At 43.0% G+C, this 24,408-nt stretch overlaps 1 protein-coding gene across 1 annotated transcript; it reads right to left on the bottom strand.

Annotated features, from left to right (window-relative positions):
- Window positions 1-6,927: 6,927 nt before the first annotated feature.
- On the bottom strand, window positions 6,928-23,561 carry LOC306781504 (myelin transcription factor 1-like; the record flags this gene model as incomplete). The annotated part of the gene is made up of 21 exons (XM_079274383.1): window positions 6,928-7,243; window positions 8,831-8,974; window positions 9,275-9,378; window positions 9,694-9,785; window positions 9,905-10,126; window positions 10,882-10,965; window positions 11,057-11,119; window positions 11,372-11,440; window positions 12,704-12,766; window positions 14,063-14,211; window positions 14,313-14,528; window positions 14,626-14,828; window positions 15,734-15,951; window positions 16,090-16,203; window positions 16,784-16,874; window positions 17,197-17,316; window positions 18,499-19,572; window positions 20,764-20,996; window positions 21,287-21,355; window positions 21,442-21,484; window positions 23,507-23,561. 21 exons carry the CDS (start codon window positions 23,559-23,561, stop codon window positions 7,100-7,102), a joined length of 3,570 nt encoding a protein of 1,189 aa, XP_079130509.1. The 3' UTR covers window positions 6,928-7,099.
- Window positions 23,562-24,408: the final 847 nt, after the last annotated feature.

The following is a 24,408-nucleotide window of genomic DNA, read 5'->3' as shown; positions in this document are numbered from 1 at the left end:
ATTGAATGTGGTTCAATTAAAGGCAGCAGCAAACAGAAAAGTCTTCAATCTTGATTTAAATGAGCTGAGGGTCTCAGCAGACCTGCAGCTTTCTGGGACTTTGTTCCAGATATGTGGAGCAGAAAAACTGAACGCTGCTTCTCCATGTTTAGTTCTGACTCTGGGAACAGATAGTAGACCGGTCCCAGACGACCTGAGGGGTCGGGATGGTTCATAAGGTAGCAGCAGATCAGAGATGTATTTTGGCCCTAAACCATTCAGTGCTTTGTAAACCAACAGTAGAAGGACAGGGAAAAGTAGAAGGACAGGGAAAAGCAGCAAGCAGCTCAGGGTAGCAGCTCTCTTTTATCTTGGATCAGGCCATCAACTATTAAAACAAATGAGGGAGAATCAGAAACCCTACCTGGTCCAGATGAGCCCACCACAGATGAGGAAGGACAGACAGAGTGTAGGACTGAGTTATGTTCAGGGGCAGCAACAGAAACAGTTTTGCCTGAGGAGATGAGTGAAGAAGAGGGTGAAGTGACCGCAGCTCCCTTTACATCACAGCAAGGGCATATGGAGGAAAGAGCTGTTGATGAAAGTGAGAATGCAATTTCAAAAATAGCCACCATGCCATATCCTACAGATCCGTCCCATGTTGAAGCATTTCACATCAGGTGCAATGAGAGTTACATTGCTATGTGCTGCAGTGTAGGGCCCTGTCAACCAGAAATGTTTTTTCCCAAAAATGCTGAGGGGCGGTCATTCCAAAAGCATTGGTTTTCTGGAAATGTGTGGCTGGAGTATTCCCCAAGTGCTGATTCAATGCATTGTTTCAGTTGTCGGCTTTTTCTACCTGAAGATAGATATAAAAGCAGAAAGGAATGGAGAAATGGGATCAGAAAATGGAATACTGCTCTTGAAAAAATTAAGCAGCACTCTGTCACAGAGGTCCACATGACAAGCATGGTGAGGTGGACCCATTACAAACAAAAGGCACTCCAGACTTCATTTGAAGTATCAGATGTAAAGGGAGTGGAAGCCAGAGAGCGAGAGAGGCAAACAAACAGAGAGATACTGACCAGGTTAATAGATCTGGCAGTGTATCTCGCAAGGCAGGGGCTAGCATTTCGAGGTGATAATGAAAGTAACTCAAGTCACAACCGTGGTAACTTTCTGGAACTCGTTCATCTTTTTTCCCGCTATGACAGTGTGCTGAAGGTGCATACAGAAAATCTTGAAAGAGTGAAAGTCACCAAGAAAAGGCCCCAGGTATCAATGCTGTCAAACAGAAGCCAAAATGACCTGATCACAGCACTGGGTACCTACGTCAGGAGGGAGATCCAAAGAGAAATCCAAGAGGCTGAAATGTACTCGATTCTCGTGGATGAGACCACTGATGTTTCCCACAAAGAACAGGTGTCATTTGTAGTGCGATATGTACATAAGCAAATAAAGGAAAGGTTTCTTGAAGTTTGCAACGTTGATACAACAACAGGCCAGGAGTTGGAGAATACTGTAGTCTCCCTTCTACAGAGGAATGGTCTGGAGCTCAAAAATATGTATGGCCAGGGCTACGATGGAGCAGCCAACATGAGTGGCATGTACAAAGGCCTTCAAGCCAGAATACGCACACTCAATGAGAAGGCCCTCTATGTGCACTGCAAAGCACACTGCCTAAACTTGGTCCTGGTTGAAGCCTCCAAATCTAATAAGCACTTTGTGACCTTCTTCAGCCTCGTGGAGAAGCTGTATGCCTTTTGCAGTGGCTCCTCAAAACGCCATGCTGCTTTAGTTAGATTGCAGCAATCACTGCATCCAGAGGGACACATTGTGGAGCTGAAGAGGCTGTCAGATACCCGTTGGGCTTGCAGGGAACAAGCACTGAAGGCCCTTCAGAGAAATCTGGAAGCTATAATGATGCTCCTCAATGAGATCTGCGAAAGACATCCACCTGACCTGGCCCTAGGGGATGCAAAAATGTACAAAAATGCGATTAACTTCGCATTCATTCTCTGCATGGAAATCACCACCCCAGCATTTGAAGTCACTGCTCTTCCATCAAATGCTTTGCAAGAAGAAAGCCTGGACCACTCCACAGCCTACAACCTAATTGATGGTGTAATTCACACAATACAAGCATTGAGGTCTGAGGAGAAGTTTGCCGAGATATTTCAAGGTGCATCAGAGAAGGCAGAGGCTCTCAACATTCCTTTACCTACTGTTGTGCCTGGTCAGGAGAGGAAATGGAAAGTGCCAGTGCGTTTCCAACACAGCACAACTGCATCGCAAGTGAGTGATGAGATTGACTCTGTGGAGTCATACTACAGGTTGAATGTGTACTACACATTTATTGATACCCTGACTGCAGAGCTCAACAGGAGATTCCATGGGAGCATCACTGGAAGTCCAACTGGTACAATCATACGGTCCTTCCACTCTCTAACAGTGTGTGCCAACTGGACAAGCACCCCAAACCCAGAGGCAGAGGAAGCTGTCCATGTTCTTTGTGACTTCTATGAGGAAAATGAGGACCAGCTGAAGACAGAGCTAAAGGTGTTCCACTCCATCTTTCCCTCGAAGAACCTGCAAGAAATCCTTGCCATTGTTGAAGAGAACACTGGCCAGCTCATCTTTCCAACATTTGTGAAGATGGTAAGGATCTATGCAACACTGCCAGTGACAACAGCTTCAGTGGAAAGATCCTTTTCAAAACTGAAGATAATAAAGACCAGGCTCAGGAGTCTCTGTGGGGAAGAAAGACTCTCCGACCTTCTCCTGCTTGCCATTGAGCAAGACATTGAAATAAATCACAGTGAAGTAATAAAAATCTTCCAAGAGATGGCACCAAGGAGGATGCTCCTGTGAAGATCCTTTAATTTATTCAGAGCAGAGTTTTAAGTTAGAATATTTTTTTTATTATTTAACATATTATTTGGTTATACAATATGGCCTTGAATGAATGAACCTTTACCAAGTCACAAGTACCAGCGAAATTGTAGCCATCAGCCCGTCTTTGTTTTGTCTTTGTTTTTGTCTGGCCTTGTTTTTGCCTATTATTCATTTATTTATTCAATTTGATAATTTGAGTTAGTATTGGTTGCGTTAACAAAAATAAATATATACGTTGAAAATATCCGACTGTGTTATTTATTTATTTATCATTATTTTAATTTCATGTATAATTTTGGCGATGGGTGCCCTTTTTTTGCTTGAGCACCTGCCCCCCAAAATGTCTGTGCACGTGCCTGTATTAAAGGCAGCTAATGCACAACTTGAAGGGGGGAGCAGTGTCATTTATTAGGTGAGTTCACGATTGATGCATAACATACCAAACATTTAGTATGTCTTGCAGTTAATTGCCGAATCACATGCATGGTAAATGCTCATTTTGTATCCTAGGGGCAGTTTTGTTTATTCCCTTTTGTTATTGATACTCAACACAACACTCATGATCAGTAGTATCGATACAAGTATTGGTGATCTGCCGCTCCTAAATTATGGAGGAATGTTGATACAGCACCACAAAGTTGGAGGCATTTGGCAAACATCTGTGCACAGTCTGGGCTGGAGCCTCCCAAGTCCAGATGAAAGACTGCAAAGGGAGGCAGGAAGGAAATGGGTAATACACGGGACTACAGTACATCAGGAGGAAGGTATTGCATGTGGGAAGCTGTGCACATGTCCTTCAGTGTACACATGATAAAGGCGCTGTGGTCGTTTACCGGCCCTGGTAAGATCTTAACTGATAAGTGATCAGGTAATAGCTTCTGCTTCTTCTCTTAGCATTTGTATTCTAACTGCATTACATACAGAGAGGTTTTTTTCTTGTTGAATCAAACTGTCCTAAATTTAAATTAAAGCTGCAAGCAGCATTGATCGGCCCTCGCAACTTCACGCACGTCGAGTGTACTGGCAGGACTCTGGTTGACGCGGCCATACATTTCTGTGACCATCATACACTGCGTGCACGAGTTAGATGATATTTCCTGCGTCGACCAGCAGCGTAGCAAGATCATGTTGCCAGGTCTTAAGCCTCAAATGTTTTGAGTGTACCTCCCATACAATCATAAATGTAAGCCTGTTAAGATCATTAAGAAAATGAATGTGTGTGAATGTGCTTCAGTGTTTGTAACATAACAGACTGTCAGTTTACTGGGATGGGGTTCAACTCCCTGCAGTGTCCTGCTGATTGTATTTGGACTTACATGAAAGTTAACTAAACAGTAGTGCCATTTGCTGTTACTTGAACACTTTAATTTAACACCGTTTTCATTTTAAGCTCTTCTGTAACTTTAGATTGTAGTGTGAAGCATTCATTGTAAGATTTAACCAGATTCTCATGAAGAAGCTCTGGACAGATGATTTATACCAATGTCCACTGACATGGTTTGAAAATCCACTGTTATCTAACTTTTGCTCTCCAAGCATCTTAGTTCGCACATATTTAGATCAGAGAAGTGTTTTTCTCATGGTGTGCACAACCCTTTCAATAAGTTCAGTGTTTGGGCCGCTGTAATTATAGAATCCTGCTTACGTCCGTGGTTGCCAGTAGCCTAGGTGGCGCTATGACTATGAGTTAATTTTGGCATGCAGAAGTCCTAAAATCATGACTAATCAAGCATGTCGAGTTTGGGACAGTTTTGACAGTACAGTTGAGTTACAACAGCTTGATGGATGATGGCCAACCATGTAAAATGGCCTCCACGCCAAGTCCATGTTGTTCAATGAAACCTCAAGCTTTTAGTAACGTTTAATAGCTATGGTCTTTAGATAGTTTTGACCAAATTCTAAGCTGATCGGATTGATTCCCTAGGAGGAGTACGTAGTATGCAGCACTATGAAGGCAAATCACTGTCAAAATCCGAGAGCGCAAATGAGATCCACGCGCGCGCATATTTTACTTTAACGAGCGCTTTTATGTCACTCTGCGAGCAAACTTCACTCTCGCGCAAGCAGAATTCACTCTTGCGCGAACAAAAGTCGCTCACGAAGCTTCAACCTGCTCGCTCGCGAAACTTCAACCCGCTCGCTCGCGACAGTAAGTGGGTGGACCCAGTTGCCATTGTATCTCTACATCTAATTGGTTACAATCCTCGTCTTTGGATAAACCAGATATCACTCTGACACAGACGCTGAATGTGTCTTGTCGAGTTACATCAGTTTATTCGTTCATGGCGAAGGATTGAAATTCGCCAAACCGCAACGTAGCCGCCCTTCAACAACTTCTTACAATCTTCACAATGAAGCATTATCAAGGTCTTAAGGCTTTTCTGACAACATTTCAGAGGGATCTGATTAATCTGTGAGGAGCAGGATGTCAAAGTACAAAACGTACAACTTCCAGTTGCCACTAGGTGGCGCTATTACGATGATGAAATGATCATATAGATGTGTTCTGAGTGAGGATGTTATGACATGAGAGATTTGGAGCAGATTAGACAATGTACTAAGTTACAAAACAACTGTTGTTTTGCCGCCACGCCACGGATACATAGTTCGATAACTTTTTGATCTTTGAGCAACTTTTAAATGCCAAGGTCTCAAGAGCATACTGACCACATCTGAAGTCGATAAGGTTAAATCTCTATGAGGAGTTCGTTCATGTATGGCTCCTTGAAATGGTTCAAAAACGTCAGCAAATTCAAAATGGCCGACTTCCTGTTTGGTTTGGTGAAAAATTCCAAGAGGATTCTTTATACGTCCCATCACGATCCACATACCCACCAAATTTCATACAGCTAAGTGAAACCCAATGTTGGGGCTACTCAATAGGGGGCGGTATCGAGCCAATATTTCCTACCGCAGCTGGAACCCCCAATCAGACTGCAATTTTCGCAAATTCTTGCTTGCGTGCCAAATTTCCACCTCCTTTTTGCGACGAAACACGAGGAATAATAACAATAAACATTAGAATAACAATAGGTCCTCCGACTACGTCGGTGCTCGGGCCCTAATAATAATAAACATTAGAATGACAATAGATCCTCCGCTCCGACTACGTCGGTGCTCGGGCCCTAATAATAATAATAAACATCAGAATAACAATAGGGCCTCCGCTCCGACTACGTCGGTGCTCGGGCCCTAAAAATTAAATAATGTAAGTTTGAGTCAATACAAAAAGACAATCGGTCCAGTCCACATATACTGTGGGTTAACCTTTATTTCAAGAGCAACTTAAAGACTAATCCTTACACAGCCATCATTAACACACAGACAATACAAAATAAATATTCACCATCACTTTGTTCTTCATCACCAAATAAATACCAAATATGTGTAGCTCAATATTCCCAGTGTATTGCAATGTACTCAAAATAGTTTGTGAAAATAAAAAGGGAAATAATATAAACAGAAGCACCCAAAAAAATTTATTTTAGAAAATGATTAAAAAACTTTCAGTTACAAAATATTTGCACTTAAAAAGATCCCAGTATTTTAAATAAATAATAAGATATATAAAACAATTTATAGTTGATATCTTAAAATATTTCCTCTTTGTTCAACAATGCAGAGGAAATGATTCCCTTCTCTTGGTTACCGTTTAAAATCTTCTCAGGTAGCATTTGGAAATAAAAAAAATAATAAATATATAATGAATAATAAATAGGTATACATAAAAATGAATACAGCAGACATGAATGAATAAGTTATTAAACCAACATTTGCAAAGGATTTAACTAGTTACACAGCAATAGTAAGAATGAATCTACAAACTAGTCCTGGAGGTGCAACATCACTATGCTCATATACAGTAGAATACTATCAACATTATTAAGTGGAGATGGGATATGTTCACTAACTAAGAGAGTCTGCTCAGCTCAGGCTGTATACTGCACTCCTGACTTTGTTCTGTACTGCCTGTCTGTGTATACCTTGAGATGCCCTTGCTTACAGTAACAGTTTCATTCCAGTGTTGTACCACGCTTTACGTCCACACCCTAATCTGTTCACGCTCATACCATCAGAAAGCAACATGCAAACAGCAAACTAATGCAAAGAACAGATGACAAAGTTCCAAATGAGAAGAAGTAATTACATACAGTATCTAAAGGGTTTGGAAAGAAAGATTGGTGTAGTCACTGTGATGCCCCGCTCCCTGTCCTCCTCCTGTCCATCACACCTCGATGCCCTTTACTGCCTGGTTGATGGACTCGAGCAGAGCCTGGTTCTCAGGGTTCTGGTAGCAGTCTTTATTGGTAAACATGTGGGTCAGGGTGTCCACATAGCTGTCAAAGTTCTGCTCTGACAGCGGCTCCTGCTGAACACACACAAGTTCAGAAGTCAGAAAGTTTGAGTCGATTCAGAGTAAGAGTTTGAATGGTAAACTTCTACGTATTACTGACTCGTAGAATACAAAATGACAAGCATCAGTTGAGCACATAATGTGCTATGGACATTTCCCCCTCAATATGAATGAAGATGAAACTAGTGGTAGGAGGAGTTCTCTCTAAGATGAGAATATAGCTGTGTGAAGACACGTCCTCTGGGAAAACAGGTTATATGCTAGTCTTGAAAAGCAGATTGATCAAGAACAGCTTGTCATCATTCCCAGGGCGTCAAAACAAGAGCTTGGTCACGCCCCTCTGTGTGTGATAGGATGCACAAGACATCCTTTGGAATCTGAATGAAACACTCAGGGCATTCAAATTATTACATTGTAAGCCCATCCGCGTCATTATTGGGATGACATAGTATATGACCAAAATAACTCTCACAGGGTAGGCTGGAGGGGAGGTTCATGGGTCAAACAAACAAGACAAGAACCTCATCCACTCTCATTTTTCAATTATAAACTGAGCAGATCAGATTTTGAGCAGGTTTATCTGCAGCTTTAGTGCTCTCAGTTCTGAGAGGCTTTCGTACTGTTACTTTGTAAGAACTGCCTCTCTGAACTGTGTGCTCTGGTTCTAAGCTCACTTAGTTTGGCTCGCTAACAGTAACTGGGAACGTTAATAGATCTTCACAGATCCCAGTTTAAAGAGGCTGTTGTCTGTTTGCTCAGTTACAACACATGCCCACATGGTCCCTCTCCAAAAGGGACCTGAATGTGCTCTATTGAAAAGACCCTCAGCCTCTGTCTTCCCAGAGACTCTGAAGCCCCACGTGCATGTGCCCCACTCTAAGTGGTTATGGTCAGCCCGGGTCCCACGGGTCCCACAGGAATAACACCCACACCTCATTGAGGAGGTCATTGTTATGCAGGTCACATGGAAACTTCAAGTCAGCAGTTATAACCCTATAGCTTATATCCTCAACTAAGCAATATTGACATAACAATAACAATAACAGTACAATCCTTTAGTGCAACTGTTTAATATTCTGGTTTGCTCAAATCTCTGTTTTACATTAAGACTGTTTTTTTATATTGTTCTTTTGAACCAATATTCCTATTTATTTATTTTATTCTTGTGTTTTTACACACTGAATTATTATTTGTTATTTATTGTTTTATACATTATTGATTACATGTATGTTGTTATATTGTAGTATTATGCACATATTTTACATACTTAGTATTATTTATATTCTTTAATTATTTCCCTATGTTATACACAGTATTTATATTGTAAAGTGGGAGAAGGTGTAATTACATTGTAACCTTGGTTCTCTCAGTGAGGAGACTATCTCTCCAGTGCAAGGCCGCTAAGAGGCCGTTCCGATCAATGTTAATGGATGAATGCATGTACACATAAGCCCGAGCATGGGCCACGTAGTGGTGTGTTTTAAAGAAACATCCACATCAACTGTCCCAGCGGGGTCAGCCCCCGAACATGTGGAATATGTAACTGTGTGGAGAGAACCCAATGTCCTTTCAAACAAACCAAAATACTTTGTGTGTTATCACCATGGCAGGCAGGCGGATGTTGGTCAGGCTGCGGATCAAGGCCTGACTCAGGCCAGATAGCTCCAGGAATAAGGCCTCATTCCTCTCCTCGATATGTTTGTTCTCCTCCTCCATGCTCTTCAGATTCTTCTCCATTGAAGAGATCTGAAGCAGAGACGACAGACACAGAACTCAGTCTTGAAGTAGCAAAACAAAGAGCTTGACAATAGAACCATGATTTTGGGCTGCAGGGGTTTTTCAGTTTTAGTACCACTGACAAACTGGCAGAGAGACTTACTGGCTGCACCATATCCAGCTATACTAATGCATCAATGAAGCTGGTCTGTACAGCTTCCATCTCTCTCTACAGTCAGTTATTGCCTCCCATCACATGGCAGTGTCTCATTGATGTACTTTAAAAGGCATTGGGTGTCTCATCCTCCTCCTGCTGGCAGCTGAGCTCACCTGAGTGTGCAGGTTCATCATGTCAGCCTCCATCTCTGTGTTGGACTCGCCCAGCTCGTTGATCTCCTTGTTGAGCTGCTTGATGTCCTCATCGTTGTCAAGAACTGGGCGAAAACAACAACACACAGTTGGCAAACAGAGCATCAAGACAACTGTCACACATTTTCATCACAGACATCACTTATATCTGCAGATCCATAGTGGTGCTGTATGCAGTGGCAACAAGTCTATCGAAGTGTAGAGGACGTTACATCTGGCTACACATCTGTCTCTGAGTCTGTGCATGTTATGTGTTGTTGTCCCTGACAAACCTAAGGGACTTTTTATGTCTTCATGTCTCCATGTCTTTTGGTATTATTAGTAGTTTGGGGGACATGTGGGACACACTATCAGGTAGAGTGGAAAGTTCTGTCTCTTACCATCACTGGCTCTGAACTTTGCAGTGATATACTCGTCTCCGGGGAATTTGGATCTCTTCTTGTTGGCCGTTGCTCTGGGACAACCTGACAGACTGACAGGAGCAGCAGATCAGGATCAAGAGCTCGAACATTCTAACAAGGCTGAGATGAAACTCTCAGCTAGGTTTGGGATAACACTGTGTGTGCTGAGACCCTCAGATATTGAGGATACCTGCGGTGTGTCAGGAAACTGCCGTTAGCGTGGCCGGAGCCGTCGCAGCCTGGCGTCGGGCAGGTTGGGCCCTCAGTCTTGAAGGCCTTCCAGGAGAAGGGAGTGCCGTTAAGGAGACCTTCCTTCTGCCGGCGGGCTGCCAGCGGACAGCCGTAGGCGCTGCGGTGGGTGGCATACTTGCCGCTGATGTGGCCCAGGCTGTCACAGCCAGGAACTGGACACCTGGAGATAGGCAGAGACCATCGTGTGACTGTTTGCACTCTCACCGATGGACAACAGAGATGTCAAGAGGCCAGCACAAGACTGACACATCAGTCCAAATGTGCTGATTTAGTTTTAGAATTATAATAGAAAGCAGTGCTCAAGAAAAATGCACCAGGAATTATTTGGGAGGTCCCAGAAGGTTCCAGATAAGACAAATGTACTCAAATGTATGTACGATTTATTACATGAATAAAATTGAAAAGGAAATATGTTAAATGAAAAGTTTACATTTACACCCCTCAGTTAATTAAAAATAAGATTATTTGACACTCCCCTTTACTTTTGAATGACCTAACATTTCCTATTTCTCAATAGCATGAATCTGTCATTGATCCATTTTGCATATAGAACAGATAACTGAACTAAAAACCTTCAGAACATGAATGTGCTCAGTACAGTGGATGGTAATCTGCCTTTGTTCTGAGGGTGGTAAATGTGATGACAACCTGCCTGTTGGATGTATTGCTCGTGTATGAGTACACATTTTGTCCTGATGGTGGTGTTGACTGAAAGGTCAGGGGGTCACGCAGAACACTAGAATTCCTCCTCCAGAGTGTAAGAGCATCCACGATAAGTTTCATGAAGAGTGAGCAACTGTTGTTAATCACTTGATTATATATATCCCTCATCTCCTAACAGTCGTGGTACAGTGACAGTCTAATGTTAGATATGTCTTGCTTGGCTGCAAGAGCCAATGAGCTTCTGTTGCTCACCTCAAGAGCTCAGAGTCTTCCTTGTCATCTTTGGTGGGGGTTGATTTGACCCCGCCTTTCTTGGCTCGAGGGCATCCGGACAGACTGGCAGGAAGGAACAAAGAGGACCAATCACAGTATCCGTCTGCACAGAGTGACTGATGGTACTGCAGGCAGAAAGGAGGAGAGCTCCTACCTTCTATGTGAGGCGTAGTTTCCTGTGATGTGGCCTGATCCATCACAACCTGGAGTGGGACACCTATGACACACACAGACGTTCTTTCACTCCACAGGCTTACATTATCAGCAGACTGCAGGCAGAAACCAGCTTTTCTCACTAAATCATCAGGGCTCATTGTTTTGGGTTTTGATTGTTCAATATTGGACTTAATTATGATTGATTCTGACTATTTTATATTTGTGTTAAAAGGAGAGCAGGGACAGAGCTGTAGCTGCAGACTGAGTGCTCAGTGAACATGTTGGAGGTGAGAGACAGGAGAAGCAGACATACTTTAGTTCAGCTGTGTGGGCAGCCATGAGGGTCCGAAGTGATTTATCAGCAAGAGGACAGCCTGACAGACTGGAAGATAGGTTAGAGAGAGAGCGTCAGAAACCAGACTGAGAACAGGATGTCTGAGTATGAGTGAAGGAAAGAGCCAGAACCTGAACTGGACTACAGAACCAGGACAGGACTGGGCAGCACACACAGGGAGGACAGGAGATATTTTATTATCTGATCTCTACAGTGGTGGAGTAGTTGGATAGGAAAGATAATGAGCGATGAACGTGTGTGTGTGTGTGTGTGTGTCGAGTCATCCCAGTCATCGAGGCAGAATGATATCAGGTGCAAATGAAACAATCCACTGCTGATGTTTGCCGCTGATTTGAATATGGTTGAATATGATTCTTAGACTCATGTTCCTTCACAGGCGCTACTCTAGCCCTCTCATTGGAACTGAAGAGGCCACATTTGAACGGTGAAACATCATCAACTTTCAGTAGATTATTTTACTGTGTCATACCAGTCATAGCAACACCAGCAACACCAGTCATAGCAAATAATGTGAAAATAGTTTGGCTCTTTTTTAGGGTTTATTTGTTGCAGATCTTTATACATTTATTTTGAATGAATGTTCCTTATGTGTTCCTAAGGGGTTAAATAGCAGAGAGCAGCCTGTCATGCCAGTGCTTGAACTGTACTCGACTCAGCCTACAAAGCATGTACATGCAGAATTTGGGGGCATGAGCAAGTGCAAGAATTATTAATTTGACAGCTTAATTTGTGATATGAAATACAAGTAGAAATTGATGTGCATAAATGATATTACGACATATCTCTGATACCTGCCAGCCTCTGTTCAGGCCATGATGTATGGAGAGAGGCTTTTACAGGCTCAAGCAGAAGTCTATGCTCTTATCCACCAGCTTTCCAACTTCCAACATATTGTACTTAACACAGCTGCACATTTGGCCTCCTTGTGGCTTGTTTGAGCAAAAAAGGGATCTATTTAGATCCAACACTTACAGTCACTATATTATCAGATCGAGCGGGGCAGGACTCATTCAAGCTCTGCGTCATGCTTATCTACATTTCCACAGGCTGGTAACAGATTTGTTGAGTCTTTCCAGGAAGTAAGATTTAATATAGCTTGTAATTTTGCCAAATCTTTTCAGTGTTTCCACATACAACTGGAAACATGCGATCAAATTTACCAGTCACTCCCCTTTTCCTTCTGAAATGATTCCGGTCAGAATCATCAAATCTGCGTAATGCGATCACACTATAGATTTGTAAAGCAAACATACTTCATTTATCATTTCCAAGTCAGAGTGCAGGTCTTACCTTCGGTGTGATGCGTAGTTGCCAGTGATGTGTCCGCTGCCATCACAGCCTGGGGTGGGACATCTATGACCAAGACACACACTCACACATCAGAGGATGCTTATACTGACACGCCAGATGAAAACACTGTACTTATACTATACTTTTTGCTTTGTTTTTGTTTCAACAGAATATAAGTAGCCAATATTGAATATCACTTGCTCCTGTACAGCTATTGCGGCAACTCTGAACCTAATGCTGTGTTTATGTCATACGGGTTGGATGGTAGAGATGGGAAAGATTCACCTAACGACTCAAGGAGGTTGTACAACTGTTCAAAATATATTGTTACAAATACAGTGCATTGTGTTCGTTACATGTGGCTTCAATTACTAACTTTAAAATGTACGAAATGCTCAAACTTTACAAACACTGGTAAACTAAGTGTGTGTAGATCAGCAATGGAGGCAGTGCATGGATGTGTGGTATGTGGGCTGTGGAGGTGTGGAAGGTGCGAAACCAAAAGACAATAGTGCAGAAGGGATGTTTAGGGTGAAGGGAGAGACAGTGGCATCGCCTGGAAGGCCCAAGAGAGCTGAATCAATCCAAAGACCCGGCTGAGGTTGTCCACTCAGCCGTCACACATGCTATCTACGGGTTGGAAACTGATATTTACAGAAACTCTGTGTGACATGAACATAGCATTAGGTTTAAGAGAAATAGATTTGAGGTACAATATATGGTTGCATAATTGTTTAATGGACTGTGGTGGTTGATGCTTGTCTCACATGGTTTTTCGTTTTAAGTGGTGTTGCTGTTTCTGTATTCAGTCATAATGTATTTATATTCATCTTTTATAGGGATACAGGGGTAAGCAAACATTTTGATATTATGGTATTTTTTATGATCTTGTTAATCAAAGTGCAATATCGACATTAAGGTTAACATGACATGTAATTATGACACCACATTCAAATTCAAATCGCCAACGGATTGGCAACATTTTCCTCCCATAATCAGGATGTTGTAATCCTACATTGAAGCACTAAACTGTACAAGAAGACTGCCATCCTCATGAAACCATCCACATCTGAGATAACATCATTAACCCACCAACCTTCCACCAATCTTGTTCATCAGCTATAAACTTCTGCAAATTCTGCAGGGATGGCAATGAGTACTAGCCAATCAGAGGCAGAGTAGGGCGGGTCTTCTTGGAATGTGGGTGTAAATAGGCTGTGCAACTGCCAATGGCTAATCATTTAGCATACAGATGACAGGGCACTTCAACATTTACAATACTCTGATGCACACTTACTGCTAGTGTGCCATTGGTTAAGCAACGTGTTGATTGGACATGTGGTAAGAGTTGTGACTTACATAAGAATCTCCTTTTTGCTGTCTTTGGGCTGAAAGTTGACCTTGAAGCTGCCGGTGGTGACCTCACCGGGGTACTTTCTGTCTTCCAGCTTCTCCTGGTCCTCTTCCTCAGCATCAGAGGAGGTGTATGAAGGAGCCGTGTATTCCACCTGGAGAAAGGTGAAACACGGGTAACATGGGGGGCAAACATTCGCTCTCCTTATATGTGTCTGTCTTTTCTCACAGTGGTGTGATTTCTGCAAGCGTGTACCTCTTCATGGTCTTCCTCTTTGACTCCACTGGACTTGGTGAAGTCCAGCGGCCCCTCCCACTCAGGCTGAGTGTTGCTCTGAGACAGGGTGGCTCTGATGTGTTGAGAGGATGACGAGGAGGAGGACGAAGGCTCTGGAGGCTGCACACCCTCCCTCTTGGTCTTCTTCATGCTGAGGTCCAAGGTGCCGTTTTCATCCACTTCAATGTCCGACTCCTACAGGGTTCAGATTCGCAATCAGTGCAAATAAAGTGAAGAAAATGAAAAGAGCATGGGAGTGCCCTGCACTGTTGATCTGGTCTACATGGTGCACCTTGGAGCAGGGTTCCCTGGGCTTGGTGCTGATGGTCTCTGGTCTCTCCCAGCAGCGGGTGGACAGGTTGAGGATGGCTGTTGCTGCCATGTGGGCTGCCTCTGCATCTTGGCTGTAGTCATAACTACTGGAGGACGAGGCGCTCATAGAAAAGCCTCCTGACACACTGTGACTGGGGGAGGAGGCCTTCGGGAATGATTTCGCTGTGTGGGGATGGAGCAAAATGAATATGCTGGGAGAGCAGACCACTAGATAACGTTATCGCTAAACATGGGTAACAGAGCTGCTGCTGGTAGTTACAGTAATATCACATTTGATTTCATCCATTGGTGGTTGTTGTGCATGGCAGCAAAGGAGTCGTGCATTATTGTGTAAACACACAGTAATGTACGGAGCCTGGCAGGTGGAGAAAACAACAAATTCATTTGTAAGAACAATAATAACTACTTTATGTTCTCAAATGACAGCAATATGTAACTCTAAATGTGATTTAAAACACATTTAAGAATCTGAGGAGTATTCACATATTTCCCTGGAAAATCAAAACACATTATACCACAAGCTGCATTCGATCCAATGGGATCATTCTGACCACCATGGCCGGAACACCCAATCAATCATCTTCATCCTTTCAACTGTTGTCTTTGAAGACATCTAATTCTACTGTGTCTAGGATAGCTTCTACCTTTTCTGCTTCTTTATTGTCTATTTGTTATGATTCAGTTTTCCAGTTTTGTAGTTGGACATTGTGTGGATGTTTTTTTTCATCTTGATACAGACTGTGGACTTGAGACAAGTCCAGGAATTTAGCAGGACAGAGAGATGTGGTTATCGAAATGAGAGATTCAATGTATGCTCTTTTCATTTGTGCACACAACTTTTTTGTGAACTTGAATTAAGCCGTTTGAGATCATGATTATTTAATGAAATAAAAAACGAATTTCGATGGATCGCATTGTCAGATTTTTCAACTCTCAAATATTACAGAGTTAGTGTTACAACCAAAACAAAACCCTGTGCAATTCAAAGTTCATGTTGCATTTCAACACATTGCATGCCAAAAGCTAATGTAGACGTGGAGCGTGGAGGTGAAGTGTGTGGCTCTTACATTTCAAGGCTTTGGGTGATGTTTCAGTGCTGCTGGGTGTCTTTGGAATGAGCATACGCTTTCCAAACACCTGGACATCAAAGCTTGCATAGTCAAAAGACACCTTGGAGTATTTCTCCAGCTCCTTGGCCAGGTTAGCTCGAGGTGTGGTGGTCACTGTGTTGGGCCGGTAGCTGCCGTACTGAGGGATCTCCAGCTGTTTCACAAAGCACATGGGCCTGGAGGAGAAGACGTCAGTTATGCATTATTGCTATGGTGACATAGACGTAGCTGGAACTTTAAACTACACGATAGATGAACTATGTTACCTTGTATGTATCTATGCTTTAAAACACTGAAGTGAAAACATAAATCACCTGAGCACTCTGTCAGAGTTGGAAGAGGGTTCGCTGGGTGAAGCCTGTAAATGGACCTGCTTGTCCTGGCTCTTGTTCAGCTTAGTTGCTGCTGCGATGGGACAGCCGGACAGACTGACGGAGGACATATCCAAATGTTTGCATTTAATGGGACAAAACTCTCATGAATAGGTAGACATTTAATATGCAGACAGGTGTTTGAATTGTTATAAGCTTTCTAAAGACAGTGTAAGTATGTGTTAGTAGTATTAGGTGAGATTGGGTCTCCTCTGGGATTCACTCAATATTTTGTTCAAATGTGCACTATTCATTTTCGATAATTTCCATTGTGACTACTCCAGAATTTGACTCTAAAGGCCTCAAAAACTACAGTTAGACCATTATTAGTAATGGCACCTCTGCCAGACCATAGACTGTGTAGGAACATTGATGTCTTTGACATTATGCATAGATTTCTGAATCCAAACTATGAGAAAAATCCTCGTATTAATCTCAAAACCAAAAAATACTGACTTCAACTTTTCAACTCAAGTCCCTAATTTTGGCCTTTAGAAGACACAGAAACATCTGCCATATGTTCCCTGGCCATATTTGTTGTGCTAGTTGGGCACATGTGTTCTACTGTGTGTGTGTGTGTGTGTGTGTGTGTGCGCGTGCGTGTGTGTGTTTGCGTGTCCTTGTGTGCTTTATTAACCTGCGGTGTGTGTTGCGGTTACTGTTGACATGGCCTTGGCCTGTGCAGCCAGGAGTCGGACACTTCAAGACGTTCTCATGCATGGCCAGGACTACAGACACACAGCAGACACATACTCAGGTCAGTCGCTTTCACACACTAGCAGTAGTAACAACAACATTTGAAAAACAGCAGTGGTTATAAAGGTAGTAGTATTAGTGTAGTATTTTCTTCTAAAAAAGAAGAAAGTAGTAGTGGTAGAAGTACTACCAATGCTGTATGCTATATCACAATAACAATGGTCTGTATGTCACATTAAAGAGATCTAAGGACTGTGTTTGAGTTGCTGCATCCCTGAAAGTGACACAAGATGCACAAGAGCGTCACATTTGTACTGGTGGTCTACGGCGTTCTGAGAGGTCATGTGCACTCACTCTCTGGAGGGATTCGGTCTTTGTGAGGACATCCAGAAAGGCTGCGATGGTGAGGGTACAGCCCAGTCACATGACCTGTACCGTCACACCCTGGGGTTGGACACTTCACCTCCTTCTTCTCTGAATAGAGGATGGTGTGATTTAGATGGCAGAAAAAATGAATTGGAGCACATCAGTCAGTAGTAACAAGGGGTGAAGGTACTTCAACATTTGGCTCTGACCTACTACCAAGTACTACCAGGCCCAGAGTCTCACGGACTGCTATCGATAACGATGCCTTTTATGCATCATTAATAAGCTTCTGAATACATTGTTATTACCACTGAGTGATGTACCAAACATGAGGCATTTCTTTTCTCTAGCCTCTGTTGTGACTGCATCCCATGCAGGTTCAAATACAAAACAGTCTGAATGGTAAATAAGACAAATTGCCTTCTTCAGCGATTGGTGAGCACTTCTGTTGTGTGAACTGCTCAGATAACCCTTATTGTCAATATACGTACAACCAAACATCCTCTGAATGCCCTCTGTCTCTAGTTTGTGACTAGCTGTGATTAGCATAGAGCTCACACCAGGGCATTGTATACACTGATGTTAAGGTTCAAACAATGGTCTCTCTATGTGAAATGGCTTCTATGGACTGGATAATTGGGCTCATTGGATCCAGAAGAGGCTCAGCTCTCCAGTCATACGTTATGCAATTCCCCCTTTCAGTACAGGTTGAAAATAACACATCTATACGGCATGCAAAACCCTCTTGGTATTTCCTTCAAACAGCATGGGAATATCATAAAGTGGGCATGTCTGTGAAGGGGAGACTCATGGGTACCCATCAAAGCCATTTTTATTCACATATCATGAGGTGAGAGGTCAAGGGGCCGCTTCACAAATCGCTATGTCAGTTTTTCCCTTGCCAAAATCGATCCCAGCTTCGGAGCGTTATTTAGCTCCTATCCGGTTTTTGCATATGATACCAGTATCTTGTAGCTAGCTGAACTGAGCCAGGGTAAGAGCAGTTCAAACAAGACCTCAAGTGTTGGTAGTATTGATACTGTGGGTATGGATCTGCACACCATTAACTAGTACCAGTAGTAAACTGTACGAAGACCGGGCGCCAGTGATAAGAAGGCAAGTCAAGTCAATTGCATCAACAATTCTACGCAAAATAAATAGATTTGGGTGATGAATATAATATTTAGACCTAATGTATGGTATTTACCAAACATAGCAATCCACTAATCCATCAAATAAACAGGAGCAATTTGAACTGCTGTGGTGTTTGGCAGTAGTAACAGGAAGTACCTTTGCTGTAGTGAGCAGTGCGGCGGGCTACAGCAGCAGGCTCGGAGCTCTTGCTGGAGGTGCTGTATGGTTGGTAGTCCGGAGAGCTCCGGGCCTCCTGCCCCCCCTTCACCTCCTCCGCCTTCAGGGCGATGGCCTGCTCCAGCAGCCCCAGGTTCCCTCGAGTCATATCCCAGTTCTCGGAGTCGTCCGTGATTCCTGAGCCCTCTGAGACACGATCCTGTTCCTCTCCTTCATACTCCTCCTCCTCTTCTTCCTCCTCCTCCTCGTCATCATCCTCATCATCCTCCTCCTCTGAGCGGACTTCTATAACCACTGTTGCCGGAGAGGCTTTCCTTGAGTCCCGGTCCTCCTCTTCCTCCTCCACCACCTCGCCTACTTCCTTCCTCTGCCTCTCATCCTCCTCTTCCTCTCTTTCATCTTCATCATCCTCCTCTTCCTCAGTCATAGGAGTGCTGACCTTTTCTTCCCTGAGTGACAGCTCAGCCTCAGATCCCTGAGTGCGTGGACTCAAAGTGTAAGGAGCGTCAATCTCTTGGTGGACCTCCCTCTCCTCTTCCTCCTCCTCCTCCTCCTCCTCCTCTTCCTCCTCCTCTTCCTCCTCCTCCTCTTCCTCCCTCTCACTCTGGTCCTCTTTTGATTCTTTGGCCTGATGGTTGTAATCTCCACTGGAGTATTGGTGATCAGAGTTTTCCTGACTCATCATATGTCTTTCTATCGTCTTTTCTTCTACGATATTCTCTTGCCTTTGCTGCTGCTCTTCCTCTTCCTTTTCTTCATCTGCTTCTTCTTCCTCCTCTTCTTTTGTTTCTTTAGGCTCTGTAACCCCCGTTTCTTCTTCAGGTTGCTCTGATGGCTGGTCCTTTGTCACCAGCTGACCTTCCTCCTCCTCCGTGGTCTCTGTTTCCTCCTGCTGATGCTCATCGGTGTCTGTTACTGGCTTCACTTCCTCAGTAGTTCTCTCCGTTTCCGTTTCGTTCTCAGTCTCCGAAGTGAAGCTTTCATTGTCGCCAACTTCAGCCAGAGGACAAAGTGCTGTTTCTGTGTCCTCTGTTGTCACCAGTGAGCAGTCTGCTGTGGATTCAAAGTAAAGACAAATGTTACTGTCACCATGGCTTTGTCTTAGTCATCCCTACATGGTCACATTGGGACTGACCTTGTAGTTGACCTTATCTGACTTCTTTAGCATTATTGAGGTGAAGACATTGAGCATGTTCAGGCAATCAGTCAAGTCGGCTGCTACTCCCAAACATGCAGCACATCCAAACCATCCTCTTCCCTGTGCCTTAATCCGTCAGTGCTCACTCTTTTAAAACTCAACTTAAAATAAAGGTCTTTCTATTAACGGTGAACTGTTCTCCCCTGCACTTTATTGTTGAACTGAAAAGCACTCATGCCTCTCACAGTCTAACAGGGGGCTTGAAAGTGACTGATGATGTATCTCAGCTGATATCATAAACATGGTTTCTGTACAAAGGTGTTTTAGCAGTGACCAGCAACATTTTGATTGTTGACCCAATGATGATCTTTTTCATCTAGCACCATCATCAAAATTTCAATTCGTCCAATTCGTTAGTTTTAGGATTCCCATCAGACCAGCTGTGCTGTTTAGTGCTAATTAGCATGTAGTCATGTTATCATGCTAACAAGCTAAACTATAATATCATGCTAAACATTAACTCCATCAGCACGCAAACATTGTCATTGTCAGCATGTTATGCTGACGTTAGCATTCAGGTCCAGTCCTATTGTGACAGCACAGCGTCACACTGCAAGCATGACTGTGGACTCTAAACGACTCAGCTGATGGTCTTCAGACCAGCTTACATTCTGCTTGTTTGCTGCCGTATTGCAACAATTTAGTCAGCCTAAAAATGAGGTAAAGGATGAATCTCCTAACCCAGCCTTGGGTTATGGCTGTCATCTTCGGTATTAATTAGATGGAACAATAACAACAACAACATTGTTCTGCTCAACAAATGTATTAAAACAATTCTGACATTTCTATGATCTTTGCTTTTTTGGCAAGTTATTAGGTTTCAATTAATTATGTCTACGTTTAGATTCATTTTAAAGGCATCTAACAGTGATTCAAATGAAACAATGTGAAAGAGCAGAGTGGGAAATCTCACTTTCGTGAACTGGTTTGATGAGATCCACCTGAGAGTGAGGCCCTTGTTTCCCTTGTTCCGGCCCTGTCTGCTGTCTGCACACTGATACTGTGTTTAATGTTTCAAGATAACTTTTCAGGTTTTTTTTACTCACTTTTCGTTGACTCTGGGCTGCATTTTGTTTCATTTTTCTTCTTCTCTTTGAGATCGTTGTTGTCTTCCTCCTCTTTCTGTACTTCCTCCTCTTCTGCTGCGTCACTGTCTGCATTGAAGCCTTCATCTCCTGCTTCTGTGGCAGGCTGATTCCTCCTCTTGGGAGCAGACTGGTTCTCCTCAGCTTCCGCCTCCTCCAGCTTCCTTTTCTTCACTATTGGGCATCCCAGTATGCTGAGGATTGCAGGACGGCTATGTAAGTGAATGCTAACAACTAACATGCTAACATAAAACAGCAAAATCACTAGCTTGTTGTTGTTGTTCTGGCCAACACTTTACATTGTGAGATGTAATGGACATTGGAGCTTCTAGCAGGGCTGTATATTTCATGTATGATAACATGAAATTATGAAATACAGCAATTGCCTTGATCGTCTCTATCTGAGTGCTGATTCTGTGAGCTTTTGGTCACATACCAAAATACAAAGCGCTAGCTGTTTGATGACATACAGTATGGTTCCTACCTTCTATGTCGAGAGTATCTTCCACTGACGTGGCCTTTGCCATCACATCCAGGGGTGGGACAGCTGCTACTGACACACAGCAAGACAAATACACACTTCATACACACAAAACAAACTTCATACATCATGATAGTGTGAAGTATATAATCACTCACTTTAACTCCTGCTTCATCTCTTGTCCCACAAGGTCTGACAACACTGAGAGGAAAGCAGAAGGAGAGTCAGTAGATGCAGAAATAAAAGTCAAATGCAAAGACAGCGATGCTTTTATTTTGTGGAGGCTTACTTGTGGCACATTTGCACATTTGAAATTCATCCTTGTCCATACAGAGTATATGACTCTTTCTGTCTTCATGAGGCGAGTACAAAACTTACAAACTGGATTACGAACCAGCAAAGATGACAATTGCTCTATTGGGCCACACTTGTAGCGAGGCCACGATTCAAAATAAAGTTCAATTTCTCATTAGCTTTGGCTCAACTCTTATTAGAATTTCAAAAACAATAAGTTCATATCTCTGAACAATTAGTTTGATGTTCACAACATATTAGAATTCTTCATTCATTCAAGCACACTGCACTTGTTTTGGCACACGTGTGTAAAATAAGAAGTACAATTGTTTACAAGTTGCATAATAACCATTTGCACGTCTTGCTGATCAAAACTGATTTGATTCTGAGTGAAATCATCATGTTCTTCATAACTTCTTTCATTGTTAGACACAACACATGAAGAAATATCCATTTGATTATCAAAATCTACATATACGGTACATGTATAGTCCATAAATCTCTATGATGTCATGTTCTGGTTCTGGTTCAGGTTCAGGTTCCTTTTATTTGTACCCGTAGGTAGACTTGGTTTGCAAGTAGAGAGAGAGGCATCCATCTCGACAGACATGACAAACAGCACAGACAACAAGACAAACATGATGAAAGTACACAAGGCTAAAAATCAGTCAATCAATAAGTAAAATAAATAAGTACACACACGTTTCTATAGCATCTGTGCACTATGCTATGATTTGTTCACCTGTGTGATGGCTGCTGGAACAAAGCTGTTTTTATAGCGCTTTGTTCTGCACCGTGGGACCCTATACCTCCGTTTAGAAGGAAGAAGCTGAAATTCCCTGTGCAAAGGGTGGGAGTCGTCCTTTAAAATGGAGCCGGTGATCCGTTGCAACTGTCTGGTGTACAAGGACTCTGGGCCAAGCTGTGACTCCCCAATCAGCCTGCTAGACCATTTCACAATTTGATACAGAGAGTTCCTGTTCTTTAAAGAGAGGTTTCCAAACCATGACACCAAAGAAAAGGATGAAATGGATTCAATAAAAGCACCATAAAATAAGGTCATCACGGTTTTGTCAATGTGAAAATAGAACAGTTTCCTCAAACAAAACAAACATTGGTGCCCCTTTTTGCACACAGCTACACAGTTTGCTTCAAAGTTCAGTTTTGAGTCGATAATTGTCCCAAGATATTTGTAAGACTCAACACAATCCACTGTGAAGAGGTAGCATTTGTTGTTTTTTACTTAACTACCGGATGTTTTTACCTCATCAGGTTTGTGGACGTCATGGATATCATTTTGTGGCACATTTTCTGTTTACTGTCTATGTCTTAACATGAAAGATCAAAGGTCAATGTTCTCTTACTGTAACAGTACATGTAACACGTCTCCACAAATAAATGTACTTTATGCACGCAGATATATGCTGTTTCTGTGTTGTACATTATTAAACATCTACCTGTTGAAATCAGAATCAAAGGAGTCCAGTACATTCAGTACAGTACATTCAGCTAGACAACACTGACATTCTTGTATAGAACAGTAAGTATTTGTATATAAGAGTTGACTGCCATGATGATTGCAGGTATTATTACTTTTTGCATACATGCAATAGAGTGTGAATCCTATGAAACAGTTGTGACAAAGTTGTGTGCACTTAGAATTTGAGATCGTTAAGTGTCACGAAATGAGCCAAATCTATTGAGGAAAATAGTAAATGTATCAATTAACTCGAAAATCATTTGACACACAGTAAACCTGACGCCAGGTTATCTTCAAACACTGGAGTCCTAGAGAACCTCTTAGCAAGATACCATGTTTTTACACGTGGGGGCCCACATTAATGTACACCCTGCACCCCCTCAGTGTGTGTGTGTGTGTGTGTGTGTGTGTGTGTGTGTGTGTGTGTGTGTGTGTGTGTGTATACTGACCCCGGCTTCCTTTGGAGCGGGTTCGTGTTCGTGTCTCTGCAGTGTCTTGGCTCATCTGAAAAAAGAGGGAGGCAAGATTCATTAATGATGACAGACAGACAGACAGACAGACAGACAGACAGACAGACAGACAGACAGACAGGCAGACAAACACACAGACAGGCAGGCACACAGACAGACACACACACAGACAGACAAACACACAGACAGACAGACAGACACACAGACACACAGACAGACAGGCAGACAAACACACAGGCAGACACACAGATAGACAGACACACAGACACACAGACAGACAGACACACACACACACACACACAGACACACACAGACACACACACACACACACACACACACACACACACACACACAGACAGAAAGACAGACACACAGACACAGACAGACAGACAGACACACAGACAGACAGACACACAGACAGACAGACAGACAGACAGACACGCAGACAGACACGCAGACAGTCACGCAGACAGACACACAGACAGACAGGCAGACAGACAGACACGCAGACAGACACGCAGACAGTCACGCAGACAGACACACAGACAGACAGGCAGACAGACAGACAGACAGACAGACACACAGACAGACAGACAGACAGACAGACACGCAGACAGACACGCAGACAGTCACGCAGACAGACACACAGACAGACAGGCAGACAGACAGACACACAGACAGGCAGACATACAGACAGACAGGCAGACAGACACACAGACAGGCAGACATACAGACAGACAGGCAGACAGACAAACACATAGGCAGACAGACAGACAGACAGACAGACAAACACACAGACAGACAGACAGACAGGCAGACACACACACACACAGACAGACAGACACACACACAGACAGACACACACACACAGAGACAGACAG

The sequence above is a fragment of the Melanostigma gelatinosum genome, assembly GCF_949748355.1.
Source record: "Melanostigma gelatinosum genome assembly, chromosome: 8".
NCBI lineage: Eukaryota > Metazoa > Chordata > Actinopteri > Perciformes > Zoarcidae > Melanostigma > Melanostigma gelatinosum.
This window is presented reverse-complemented; position numbering and strand designations above follow the sequence as displayed.